The following is a 14,387-nucleotide window of genomic DNA, read 5'->3' on the forward strand; positions in this document are numbered from 1 at the left end:
TCCCGGAGTCCACCTAAACCCATGTCCATTGAGTCAGTGATGCCATCCAACCTCTGTTGTCCATCTCATCCATCTCATCCTCTGTTGTCCCTTTCTCCTCCTACCTTCAATTTTTCCCAGCATCAGGGTCTTCTTACTTAACTCTTTATTTCTTTGATAGATGACCATAATAAGGCAAAGAATTATGTTTTATATAAAATTAAACAAAAGCATGAGGCTAAAGTGATAAAATTTATTTTGAAAGTTCTGGAAGACCTGAATAAAACTTGATTTATTTCATACCTCTGTCCCAGAAATCGGAGAAGGCAATGGCACCCACTCCAGTACTCTTGCCTGGAAAATCCCATGGATGGAGGAGCCTGGTAGGCTGCAGTCCATGGGGTCGCTAAGAGTCAGACATGACTGAGCGACTTCACTTTCACTTTTCACTTTCATGCATTGGAGAAGGAAATGGCAACCCACTCCAGTGTTCTTGCCTGGAGAATCCCAGGGATGGTGGAGCTTGATGGGCTGCCATCTATGTGGTCGCACAGAGTCAGACACAACTGAAGCAACTTAGCAGCAGCAGTCACAGAAATAGAGGAATTTCCTTTTTACTTCTATCTCAATAATGTTCCCTCATATTCTTTATTTTCTCTATACTATCCAATGTTGAGCTTTCCCTGTGGCTCAGTGGTAAAGAATGTGCTTGGAATGCAGGAGACGTGAGTCTGATTTGTGGGTCAGGAAGATCTCTGGAGAAGGAAATGGCAGCCCATTCCAGTATTCTTGCCTGGAAATTCCCATGGACAGAGGAGCCTGGCAGGCCACAGTCCATGGGGTCACAAAAGAGTCAAACACAACTTAGCAATTAAACAACAATTATCCAATGTCACTAAAATACTGTTTATTGTATCAATCCTGCTACAAATTATGGATTAAAGTTAAAGAATAACATATAGACTTCAATGTTTAATGACATCTATTTTTAGCTAAACACGTTTTTACATAGTTTCATAGTGAGTTTTCATCTCACTGGAAAATCTCAGGCATTTTATCTAATCTAATATATTGTCTTCTTACAGATACAATAACCACTACTATGGCAATCTTCAGCAATTATTCGGCCGTATTTTATGTGTGCACATTTATTATTAGCATTCTCATGTCCTGGAAGTTGAAGCCTAGAAAAAAAAAATACTTTCCATTAAGTTCTGAAATTGTTTTATGTGTAAATTGTACTTTTTAAATGCATAATATTATAAAATTGTACTTTTTAAATGCATAATATTATAAAAAAGTAGAAACATCATTTTCCCAGTTCTCTAATAATAAAATAATGAATATTTTGTCATCTGAAATTTAATATTAATTCTAGAATTGGGATATAAATAATGCCTTCAATTCTGACTTGCATCTCTTGACCTCAGATGATTTCAAAGTATCCTCCATCTTCACAGGGGTCTACTATATTTTGTTTATACATTAGTGTTTTGATAAACATTTTATTATATATACAGTAAAAAAAAAATTGTCATGAATTGTTAATGACAAGTCATTCTGTCCTGGGAAATTTTACCCCAGAGTAAACATCAGATTCCTCTTTACTAATAAGTCTAGAAAATAGTTTTAACAGATTAAATATTTGGATATGTCAATGAGAATCAGAGCAATTTATAAACATTTAAAGACATATATCATATAATTCCTGAGAAGGGGCATGCATTTACTAAAAGTACAGCAATTAGAAATGAATACATAATCACTCATAATTTTAAGTAAATCCAAAATTTTAATTTAACACAAATTATGTTAGAAAATCATGTCTGTTAAGAATGGATATATTGGAAGAAATCTTGCATATTTTAGTCATAATATTTTATGGTAGAAATACTATTTTAATTTAGATTTTATGTTATTTACTTTTATATTATTATTATTAATTTTAGGCAAGCTACATGGCACACATGTTAGTTCCCCAACCAGGGATCAAACCCATATGCCCTGCAGTGGAAGCACAGTCTTAACCACTGGACCACCAGGGAAGTTCTGAAATCATATTTTTAAATTAGATTCATCTTAAAAAAAATTTATTTGACATTAATTTACTGTTAAGACCTGGGGTAGGAGAGGAAAGAGGAGGAGGGAGAAGAGATAACTTTATTTTCTTGAAGAACCATACATTTTTCACATGCTTAATTTATCAATTATGGTATTTTCACAACTACGCTATGAAGTGGGTTCTATTATTCATCACATCTTATAGAAAATGCAATAGAAACCAAAACAGAATGTTTGGATAAAAAACTCTGATCCTAATGGCAGAGCCAAGACGTAAATCCAAGACACTTAAGAGCCTGCGCTATCAATTACTTACTATATTTTAAACTGTGGAGCTTAAAACTGGGGACTGAGTATTGGTAGTTCAGTATTTCCCATGGTTTTGCTAAACTGGTTTTTATACAATTGTGTATGTGCACTGCTGCTGCTGCTGCTGAGTCACTTCAGTCGTGTCCGACTCTGTGCAACCCCATAGACGGCAGCCCACCAGGCTCCCCTGTCCCTGGGATTCTCCAGGCAAGAACTCTGAAGTGGGTTGCCATTTCCTTCTCCAATGCATGAAAGTGAAAAGTGAAAGTGAAGTCGCTCAGTCGTGTCTGACTCTTCGCGACCCCATGGACTGCAGCCTACCAGGCTCCTCTGTCCATGTGCACTAGTATATATTTTATACCTCCACTTCCAGATACCCTAATAAAAATCATGGGAATTGAGGCCTATAAATCCTTTTTTGAATGTAGGAAGTAGGTTGAATAAATATTAGTCATTCAGTCATGTCTGACTCTTTGTGGCCCCATGGACTGTAGCCTTCTAGGCTACTCTGGCCATGGGATTCTCCAAGCAAGAATACTGGAGTCATTTGCCATTTCCTTCTCCAGGGGACCTTCCAGACCCAGGAACTGAATCCAGGTCTCCTGCATTGCAGGAAGGTTCTTTACCATCTGAGCCACCATCCAAGTCAAAGGTTGAATAGAATTCATGAATAAAATCCAAGCTCCACCCAGAACTTCAAAATGTGTCCTTAATTGGAAATAGCTTCTTTGTAGATGCAATTGAGATTAATGTCATGAGGTCATAGACATAGAGAACAGACTTATGGACACGGGGAGACAGGGAGAAAGGAGAGAGTAGGATGTATGGAGAGAGTAACATGGAAACTTACACTACCATATTTAAAATAGATAGCCAGTGGGAATTTGAAGTATGACTCAGGGAACACAAACTGGGGTTCTGTAAATATATAGAGGTATGGGATGGGGAGGGAGATGGAAGGGAGGTTCAAAAGGGAGGGGACATTTGTATACCTATGACTGATTCATGTTGATGTTTGGCAGAAACCAACACAATTCTGTAAAGCAAATCCCCTTCAATTAAAAAATAAATACATCTACATTTAGGTCTTTAATCCATTTTGAGTTTATCTTTGTGTATGGTGTTAGGAAGTGTTCTAATTTCATTCTTTTACATGTAACTACTCATGACATTGTATAGGAGACAGGAATCAAGAACATCCCAAGAGAAAGAAATGCAAAAAAGCAAAATGGCTGTCTGAGGAGACCTTACAAATAGCTGTGAAAAGAAGAGAAGTGAAAAGCAAAGGGGAAAAGGAAAGATATACCTATTTGAATGCAGAGTTCCAAATAATAGCAAGAAGAGATAAGAAACCTTCTTCAGGGATCAATGCAAAGAAAGAGAGGAAAACAATAGAATGGGAAAGACTAGAGATCTCTTCAAGAAAATTAGAGATACCAAGAGTACAAGGGTACATCTTTCCTGCAAAGATGGACTCGATAAAGGATAGAAACGGTAGGGACCTAACAGAAGCAGAAGATATTAAGAAGATGTGACAAGAATACACAGAAGAACTGTAAAAAAAGACCTTCAACACCCAGATAATCATGATGGTGAAATCACTCATCTAGAGCCAGACATCCTGGAATGTGAAGTCAAATGGGCCTTAGAAAGCATCACTATGAACAAAGCTAGGGGAGGTGATGGAATTCCAGCTGAGCTATTTCAAAGCCTGAAAGACGATGCTGTGAAAGTGCTACACTCAATATGCCAGCAAATTTGGAAAACTCAGCAGTGGCCACAGGACTGGAAAAGGTCAGTTTCCATTCCAACCCCAAAGAAAGGCAATGCCAAAGAATGCTCAAACTACCACACAATTGCACTCATCTCACACACTAGTAAAGTAATGCTCAAAATTCTCCAAGCCAGGCTTCAGCAATATGTGAACCGTGAACTTCCAGATGTACAAGCTGGTTTTAGAAAAGGCAGAGGAACCAGAGATCAAATTGCCAACATCCACTGGATCATGGAAAAAGCAAGAGAGTTCCAGAAAAGCATCTATTTCTGCTTTATTGACTATGCCAAAGCCTTTGACTGTATGGATCACAATAAACTGTGGAAAATTCTTCAAAAGATGGGAATACGAGACCACCTGACCTGCCTCCTGAGAAAGCTGTATGCAGGTCAGGAAACAACTATTAGTACTGGACATGGAAAAACAGACTGGTTCCAAAGAGGAAAAGTAGTACCTCAAGGCTGTATATTGTCACCCTACTTATTTAACTTATATGCAGAGTACATCATGAGAAATGCTGAGCTTGAGAAAGCACAGCTGGAATCAAGATTGCCAGGAGAAATATCAATACTATCAGATATGCAGATGACACCATCCTTATGGCAGAAAATGAAGAACTAAAGAGCCTCTTGATGAAAGTGAAAGTGGAGAGTGAAAAAGTTGGCTTCAAGCTCAACATTCAGAAAACTAAGATCATGGCATCCTGTCCCATCACTTCATGGCAAATAGATGGGGAAATAGTGGAAACGGTGGCTGACTTTATATTTCTGGGCTCCAAAATCACTGAAGATAGTGATTGCAGCCATGAAACTAAAAGACGCTTACTCTTTGGAAGGAAAGTTATGACCAATCTAGACAGCATATTAAAAAGCAGAGACATTACTTTGCCAACATAGGTCCATCTAATCAATGCTATGGTTTTTCCAGTGGTCATGTATGGATGTGAGAGTTGGACTATAAAGAAAGCTGAGCGCAGAATTGATGCTTTTGAACTGTGGTGTTGGAGAAGACTCCTGAGAGTCCCTTGGACTGCAAGGAGATTCAACCAGTCCATTCTAAAGGAGATCAGTCCTGGGTGTTCATTGGAAGGACTGATGTTGAAGCTGAAAGTCCGATACTTTGGCTACCTGATGTGAAGAGCTGACTCATTGGAAAAGACCCTGATGCTGGGAAAGATTGAGAGCAGGAAGAGAAGGGGACGACAGAGGATGAGATGGTTGGATGGCATCACTGACTCCATGGACATGGGTTTGGGTGGACTCCAGGAGTTGGTGATGGACAGGGAGGCTGGCGTGCTGCGGTTCATGGGGTTGCAAAAAGTCAGACACAACTGAGTGACTGAACTGAATTGAACTGAACATGTAGGTCTTTAATCCATTTTGAGTTTATCTTTGTGTATGGTGTTCAGTTCAGTTCAATTGCTCAGTTGTGTCCGACTCTTTGCGATCCCATGAATTGCAGCACGCCAGGCCTCCCTGTCCATCACCATCTCCCAGAGTTCACTCAGACTCATGTTCATCGAGTCGGTGATGCCATCCAGCCATCTCATCCTCTGTCGTCCCCTTCTTCTCCTGCCCCCAATCCCTCCCAGCATCAGAGTATTTTCCAATGAGTCAACTCTTCGCATGAGGTGGCCAGAGTACTGGAGTTTCAGCTTTAACATCAGTCCTTCCAAAGAAATCCCAGGTCTGATCTCCTTCAGAATGGACTGGTGGGATCTCCTTGCAGTCCAAGGGACTCTCAAGAGTCTTCTCCAACACCACAGTTCAAAAGCATCAATTATTCAGTGCTCAGCTTTCTTCATAGTCCAACTCTCACATCCATACATGACTACTGGAAAAACCATAGCCTTGACTAGATGGACCTTTGTTGGCAAAGTAATGTCTCTGATTTTTAATACACTATCTAGGTTGGTCATAGCTTTCCTTCCAAGAAGTAAGTGTCTTTTAATTTCATGGCTGCAATCACCATCTGCAGTGATTTTGGAGCCCCAAAAAACAAAGTCTAACACTGTTTCCACTGCTTCTCCATCTATTTCCCATGAGGTGATGGGACCAGATGCCATGATCTTAGTTTTCTGAATGTTGAGCTTTAAGCCAACTTTTTACTCTCCTCTTTCACTTTCATCCAGAGGCTTTTTAGTTCCTCTTCACTTTCTGCCATAAGGGTGGTGTCATCTGCATATCTGGGGTTACTGTGTATGGTGTTCGGAAGTGTTATAATTTCATTCTTTTAAATGTAGCTATCCAGTTTTCCTAGCATCACTTATTGAAAAGGCCATCTTTGCCCTATTGTATATTCTTGCCTCCTTTGTCAAAAATAAGGTACCCATAGGTGCATGAATTTACTTCTGGACTTTCTATCTTGTTCCATTGGCCTATGTTTCTGTTTTTGTGCCTGTATTATACTGTCTTGATGACTGTAGCTTTGTAGTATAATCTGAAGTCAGGAAGGTTGATTCCTCCAGCTTCATTCTTCTTTCTCAAGACTGCTTTGGCTATTTGGGGTCTTTTGTGTTTCTGTATGAATTGTGAAATTTTTTGTTCTAGTTCTGTGAAAAATACCATTGGTAATTTTATAGAGATCAACAATATTGATTCTTCCTACCCAGGAACATAGAATATATCTCCTGATTTAATTCATCAGCGTCATAATTTTCTGTATACAGTTCTTTTGTCTCCTTCAGTTCAGTTCAGTTCAGTTGCTCAGTCGTGTCTGACTGTTTGTCAGACATGAACCACAGCATGCCAGGCCTCCCTGTCCATCCTTGGGTAGGTTTATTCCTAGATATTTAATTCTTTTTGTTGCAATGGTGAATGGGATTGATTCCTTAATTTCTTTTTCTGACTTTTATTGTTAGTATATAGGAATGCAAGTGATTTCTGTGTATTGATTTTTTATCCTGTGACTTTTCTAAATTCACTGATTAGCTCTAGTAATTTTCTGATAGTATCTTTAGAGCTTTCTATGTATAGTATCATGTCATCTGCAAACTGAGAGCTTTGCTTCTTCTTTTCTGATCTGGATTCCTTTTATTTCTTTTTCTTCTCTGATTGCTATAGCTAGGACTTCCAAAACTAAGTTGAATAATAGTGGTGAGAGTGGACATCCTTGTCTTATTCCTGATCTTAGGGGGAATGCTTACAGTTTTCCACCATTGAGAGTAATGTTTTATGTGAGCTTATCATAAATGGTCTTTACTCCATTGAGGTAGGTTCCTTCTACACCCATCTTTTGAAGAGTCTAAATCATAAATGGGTGTTGAATTTTGTCAAAGCCTTTTTCTGCATCTACTGAGATTATTGGCCACCTCATGCAAAAAGTTAACTCATTGGAAAAGACTCTGATGCTGGGAGGGATTGGGGGCAGGAGGAAAAGGGGACGACAGAGGATGAGATGGCTGTATGGCATCACCAACTCGATGGACATGGGTTTGGGTGGACTCCGGGAGTTGGTGATGGACAAGGAGACCTGGCGTGCTGCGACTCATGGGGTCACAAAGAGTTGGACACGCCTGAATGACTGAACTGAACTGATGGAGATTATTACATGGTTTTTATTTTTCAATTTATCAGTATGGTGTATCACATCAATTAATTTGTGTATATTGAAGAATCCTTGCATCCCTGAAAAAAACCCAACTTGCTCACAGTGTGTGATCTTTTTAATGTGTTGTTGGATTCTGTTTGCTAGAATTTTCTTGATGATTTTTGCATCTTAAAAATGGATTAAAGGACTAAATGTAAGACCCAAAACTATAAAACTGTTAGAGGAAAACATAGGCAGAACACTTGATGACATAAATCAAAGCAAAATCCTCTATGATTCACCTTCTAGAATAATGGAAACAAAAATAAAAGTAAACAAGTGGAACCTGATTAAACTTAAAAGATTTGCACAGCAAAAGGAAATTATACACAAGGTGAAAAGATAACCCTCAAAATTGGAGAAAATAATAGCAAATAGAACAATTGACAAATGATTAATTTCCAAAGTATACAAGCAATGCCTATAACTCAATACCAGAAAAACAAACAACCCAATCAAAGAGTGGGGAAAAGACCTAAATAGACATTTCTCCTAGAAGACATAGAGATGGCTAAAAAACACATGAAAAGATGCTTAACATCACTTATTATTAGAGAAATGTAAATCAAAACTACAATGAGATTCCACCTCACACTGGTCAGAATGGCCATCATCAAAAAGTCTACAAACAATAAATGTTGGAGAGGGTGTGAAGAAAAGGAAAACTCTTTGCCCTGTTGGTGGGAATGTAAATTCATACAGCCATTATGGAAGGTGGTATGGAGAATGCTTTAAAAACTAGATATAAAACCACTATATGACCCTGCCTTCCCACTCCTAGGCATATACCCTGAGGAAACCAAAATTGAAAAAGACACATGTACCCCGATGTCCACTGCAGCACTATTTACAATAGCTAGAATAAGGAAGCAACTTAGACGTCCATCAACAGATGAATGGATAAAGAAGTAGTGGTACATATACACAATGGTATATTACTCAGCCATAAAGAATTACATTTGAGTCCATTCTAATGAGGTGGACAAACCTAGAGCCTATTATACAGAGTGTAGTAAGCCAGAAAGAGAAAGATAAATATTTTATACTAACACATATATACAGAATCTGGACAGATAGTACTGAAGAATTTATTTGCAGGGCAGCAATGGAGAAACAGACATAAAGAACAGACTTATGGACATGGGGAGAGTGGAGGAGAGGGTGATACGTATGGAAAGAGTAGCATGGAAACTTACATTACCGTATGGAAAACAGATAGCCCATGGGAATTTGCTGTATGTCTCAGGGAACTCAAACAGGGTCTCTGTATCAACCTAGAGCGGTGGGATGGGCAGGGTGATGGGAGGGAGCTTCAAGAGGTAGGGGATACACGTATACTTATGGCTGATTCATGTTGAGGTTTGACAGAAAACAGAAAAATTCTGTAAAGCAATTATCCTTCAATTAAAAATAAACAAAACTTTAAAAATTTTAATAAATAAATTGAAAATTGAAAAAAAAAAAAGACTACTGTCATGATGAAACCATATTGGATTATACCCTAAATCCAATAAGAATATCCTTATGGGAGAGCAACATACACAGAGAGATGCAGAGAAGGCGCAAAGGAAGTTGGAGGTATAGACAGCTGTCTCTTTGTACCCAGGATGTGGGGAGTGGGGAGATTCTTCTAGGATCCCCAAGATAACATAGTCCACAGATGCTCAAATCCCAGGCAGTCCTCTGTGTCTACATGGTTGGTTGAACTTGAGAATTCAGAACCCGCAGATACAGAGGACTGACTTGTCTTTAAATGATGCCAAGGATTGGCAGAATATTTTGTATTTTCATGGAAGTTTACTATATTTCCTTTATACAGTAACATTTTTATAAACAAGTTCCACAGTATTTACAGAACAAAAATTGTTTTTCATCATCAACAACAGTTAGCTTTCTCTCTGGAAAAGTTTAGCAAGCTCCTTCAGACAAAGGATCTTTCCAGTAAAGAACCAACTCTACCAAGATCTTGATTTCAAACCTCTGTATAGAACAGTCTTATGCACTCTGTGGGAGAGGGAGAGGGTGGGAAGATTTGGAAGAATGCCATTGAAACATGTAAAATGTCATGTATGAAACGAGATGCCAGTCCAGGTTCGATGCACGATACTGGATGCTTGGGGCTAGAGCACTGAGACGACCCAGAGGGATGGTATGGGGAGGGAGGAGGGAGGAGGGTTCAGGATGGGGAACACATGTATACCTGTGGCGGATTCATTTTGATATTTGGCAAAACTAATACAATTATGTAAAGTTTAAAAATAAAATAAAATTTAAAAAAAAAACCTCTGTTCCCTCTGCTTGAGAGAATACAGTTCTGTTGTGTTAAGCACCCAGTTTGTAGTGATTTTTTTATGACAGCAAACTATACAAAGTACATTAGGTGAGTCCTGGAGAATTAGAGAGCACATTTTAAGAAAATTTCAATACATGCACATGTCTTGCAGTCAGACAAACTACACTGAAATTAAAATGACAAATCTGAAGCTTACTCACTTTGTAATCTTATGCAAGTTTATTTATTCAATTACCTTTTACTAAAATGCAAAATAATTATACTTCATAAGCAATTTCAATGAGCTTTGAAAGGAACATATTTAACTTAATATAGTATTTGGTATGTTACTAAGTATTTTATTCCTTGCTTTCCATCTTTCCTATCTTTTACTTATTGATTTCTTACAGGTGCATCTATTATAAATGCTACCCAGATCCACATTAAATATTTCTATATGGAAGAAAATAATATTGTTCTGTACTGAAATTTTAAAACAGCAAGAGACTTACTTGTTCAGGATAAGTTTTGTATCATCTAGCCAAACCCAGTTCAGTTGTTTATTGCTGTAGTATAAACTAATTGAAAACTTTTCTTTTTGCAAACCGCATTGCATTTTTGACAATTTTATTATAAAATTCTGCAGAGAGGAAGAGGAAAGTAAATCAAAAAGTGGAATTTTTCTTGCAAAAGAGGAATACAATAGTTTAAATATGCATATTTTACTTCTCTTTGGATTCTCTGTTCTTTATATTGAAAGAATCTGGAGGGATTAACCCTAAATTCTTCAGCCATAGGCTGGATGCTCAGAGCTAATAACTCGTTTATTCACTGAGTAATTTTTTTGGTATATATATCATTCTAGTCGTTTTCTTAAGTTATGGGTTGTAAAAGTAAGCATGAAATTTTAAAACTGTAGTTGCTCAAATTAGGCACTGAAAAAATGAATAGTATTCATTGACTTATGTAATAAGTAGTATTGACACATGGTACAAGAACAGAAATACAGGATTGAAGGAGAGAAATAATTAACAGGGAATTTTAACAGATTTTAGTGAACTAAGGACGTTTTCCAAGTGGATCGTCTAGTAAGCTAAAATCTTAAAACAAGATGTATTAACTGAGAGATGATAGTTTGGGATAGGAGGTAGAGGAAATAAAATTTGTCACAGGTAAACAGAACAAGGACATAAAAGAGCATAAGCGGACCGTGATCAATGTAAATAACTTCAATACAGTTGGAGACCATGGCACACTTTCCTTAGAACAGTGTGATGGAGAGTCCCTAACAACAGAAGAAGACAGAGAAATAGGCAGAAATCAGACTACAAGTGATCTTATCTACATTTTACTTAGACTTTACCCCAAGTGCTAGAGGAAAACCACTCAGGTTTTATTGAAGTACACATTCAAAATTACAAATTGCAGAGATTTTGGTGACTACACTATGGAAAGTAATTCAGAAGAATACAAAACCCGAGTGATTGCTGTCATCCTAAAATCTTCTGATACCAAAATTTATAAAACAAAATCTCGTCCTTACCATCTCTTCTTCAGTATTCAACTTAAGAAATTCAGAATGTAAATTGGTGCAATAATGGTGACATTCCTTCCAAGGAACACTGTTTCTGGAAAAATAGTAGCAGTTTTCTCCATACTGATGCCAGTTGTTTGAACAAGTAGGGTATTTCCAAACTATTAAAAATTTAAAATATAACTGAATGATTTCCATCAGTGCAAATTACATCTGTAAGTTGACATAGCAAATCTACTATCTACAAACAAAAACACTTTTTTATTTTTACATTATAGGCTGTGTGCACTTAAATTTAGTGTTAAATTTTTCTTAAGTTAATAACTCAATTCATTGAAAACATTTAGATTCATAAGCTGTATACTACGAAATAATTTTTAATGACAAAATTAGAAATGTGTCAGGAAAACTATTCAGTGTATATGACTGTTAAAATTATCAACATAATATTCTTTCTTTGTTTTCACATGAAAATAAAATATGTATATAATTATCTTTAAAAAGCTGTAAGTTTCAAAAATAAGACAATAAGAAATACATAAATGAAATCATATAGATAAGCCCCAAAATTATGATGCCTTGTGGAAATATTTTATTTAACTTCAGGTTGTCATTTAATAGTGCCATCATCATTACACATATCCAGTTACATGCATTAAACAAAACAGTTAATTGTCTCTTATCTCCTGCAAATAAAATTATGACTCAGGGACTCATCCAAAATTACCTGTTTTATTTGCTTCCGTGTTGGAGGAGCTATTTCTTGGACATCCTTCTGGGTGAAATGGCTTTTTATTCACTGAAGAGAACTCAGAAAGGTCAGTTTTAAACTCAAAAAGAAAAATATGACACATTTCTATAGGTAAAACATTGTGCTGAATTCAGAGCTACAAAAATGATGAATGAAGCATCATTTACTTCAAAGAACTTAAATGTAATAAAGTCATAATCATGAAAATCAAATTATAGTACATATACAAGTTTACACAGCCATAAATCAAAGAAGAAAGAAATATTGTTCTGATAACAGTATAAGAAAGCTTTTTCTTTTTTTATTTTATTATTATTATTTTTTACTTTACAATATTGTATTGGTTTTGCCATACATCAACATGCATCCACCATGTGTACACGTGTTCCCCATCCTGAACCCCCTCCCACCTCTCTCCCCATACCATCCCTCTGGGTCATCCCAGTGCACCAGCCCCAAGCTTCCTGTATCCAGCATCAAACCTGGACTGGCAATTCATTTCTTATATGATATTATATATGTTTTAATGCCATTCTCCCAAATCATCCCGTCCCTCCCTCTCCTACAGAGTCCATCACAGAGAAAAAAAATTTTAAGTTATTTCTGGTAAAGGAAACATGAGAACAAATAGTAAGGCAGTATGTAATATTCTTGATATGCTTTAAAATGGACAACATTTTTATATGTCTCTAAGAAATTAAGTTTTGTGCAGAGAATATTTACTTCTTTAAAAAATAGAACTGATCAAAATGATGTATTATCTTCAATACATTTCACTATGTGAATAACGGAAAAGTAAACTTCTATTTCATATTTTGACTTACACTCAATGACCAAGTATCCAACAGACAGAAGAAGCCCCAGGCAAATGATCCACAGAAACACAGCAACATATTTCCATGAAGAAAATGGAGTAGGGTGATCTATATAGAGAGAGATGAATACATCTTGTAACATCAACTCTAAATGTTTATTCAGAGTTCTGCTTCTGTTTAAGGTGCAGTAAACTCTATAGCATTGTAGCTCACATCCTAAAAATAGAGAAAAGGAAGGCAATCTACAAAATCATAACATATTGAGGGAATGAGGCAGTTGAATTGATAAAGTGATCAGGTGATCTGAATTCTAAAGAGATAAAGCCCCGACTCTATGGAAAGACAGCACGCAAACTCTACTTCACCTTTGGCAAAGCATAGGAAGAAAAGTGGAAGCCATATTAAAGTATTTCAACAAATCTTCAAGGCTAAAAGCAGACTTCAAGGCAGAGGTATCAGAGATCAAACTGACAATATCTGTTGTATCATAGAAAAAGCAAAGTTGTTCCAGAAAAACATCTACTTCTGCTTCATTGACTACACTAAAGCCTTTGACTGTATGAATCAAAACGAACTGTAGAAAATTCTTAAAGAGATAGGAATACCAGATCACCTTCCCAACCTCCTGAGAAACCTGTAAAGCTATGACAAACCTAGACAGTGTATTAAAAAGCAGAGGCATTACTTTGCCGACAAAGGTCCATCTAGTCAAAGCTATGGTTTTTCCAGTAGTCATGTATAGATACGTGAGTTGGACCACAAAGAAAGCTGAAGGACAAAGAATTGATGCTTTCAAATTGTGGTGATGGAGAAGACTTTTGAGAGTCCCTTGGACAGCAAGGCAATCAAACCAATCAATTCTAAAGGAAATCAACACTGAATATTCACTGGAAGGACTGATGATCAAAGCTGAAGTTTCAATTCTTTGGCCACCTGATGCAAAGAGCAGATGCATTGGAAAAGACCCTGATGCTGGGAAAGACTAAAGGCAGGAGGAGAAGGGTACGACAGAGAATGAGATGGTTGGATGGCATCACCAACTCAATAGACATGAGTCTGAGCAAGCTCCAAAAGGTAGTGAAGCACAGGGAAGCCAGGAGAGCTGAAGCCCATGGGGTCATGAAGGATCAGACACAATTTAGTGACTAAAAAACAACAACAAGCCCACCCTGTACCCCGCATTGACAGTAGGCAAAAGCCATCTGCTTCTAGAGAAGAGACAGAAAACCAGCTTCTTCCCAATATCCTGAAATTGTACAAAGTAGAGGACCTTAGCTGCGGCAGAGAGAAGAAACTTGCTCACA

General features: G+C 37.2%; 1 protein-coding gene across 2 annotated transcripts in view; it reads right to left on the reverse strand.

Moving 5' to 3' along the window:
* Window positions 1–871: 871 nt before the first annotated feature.
* LOC133248126 (natural killer cells antigen CD94-like) overlaps window positions 872–14,387 on the reverse strand; it is a 31,654-nt gene continuing 18,138 nt past the window's right edge. For both annotated transcript variants that reach the window (XM_061417887.1, XM_061417886.1), the window contains exons 3-7: window positions 13,093–13,191; window positions 12,245–12,316; window positions 11,527–11,678; window positions 10,496–10,623; window positions 872–1,163 (exon numbers count right to left, since the gene is read on the reverse strand). In XM_061417887.1, coding sequence (XP_061273871.1) covers window positions 1,043–1,163; window positions 10,496–10,623; window positions 11,527–11,678; window positions 12,245–12,316; window positions 13,093–13,191 — 572 coding nt within the window. In that variant the 3' untranslated portion in view covers window positions 872–1,042. The remainder of the gene's footprint in view (window positions 1,164–10,495; window positions 10,624–11,526; window positions 11,679–12,244; window positions 12,317–13,092; window positions 13,192–14,387) is intronic.

The sequence above is a fragment of the Bos javanicus genome, chromosome 5 (assembly GCF_032452875.1).
Source record: "Bos javanicus breed banteng chromosome 5, ARS-OSU_banteng_1.0, whole genome shotgun sequence".
In the NCBI taxonomy this organism is placed as follows: Eukaryota; Metazoa; Chordata; class Mammalia; order Artiodactyla; family Bovidae; genus Bos; species Bos javanicus.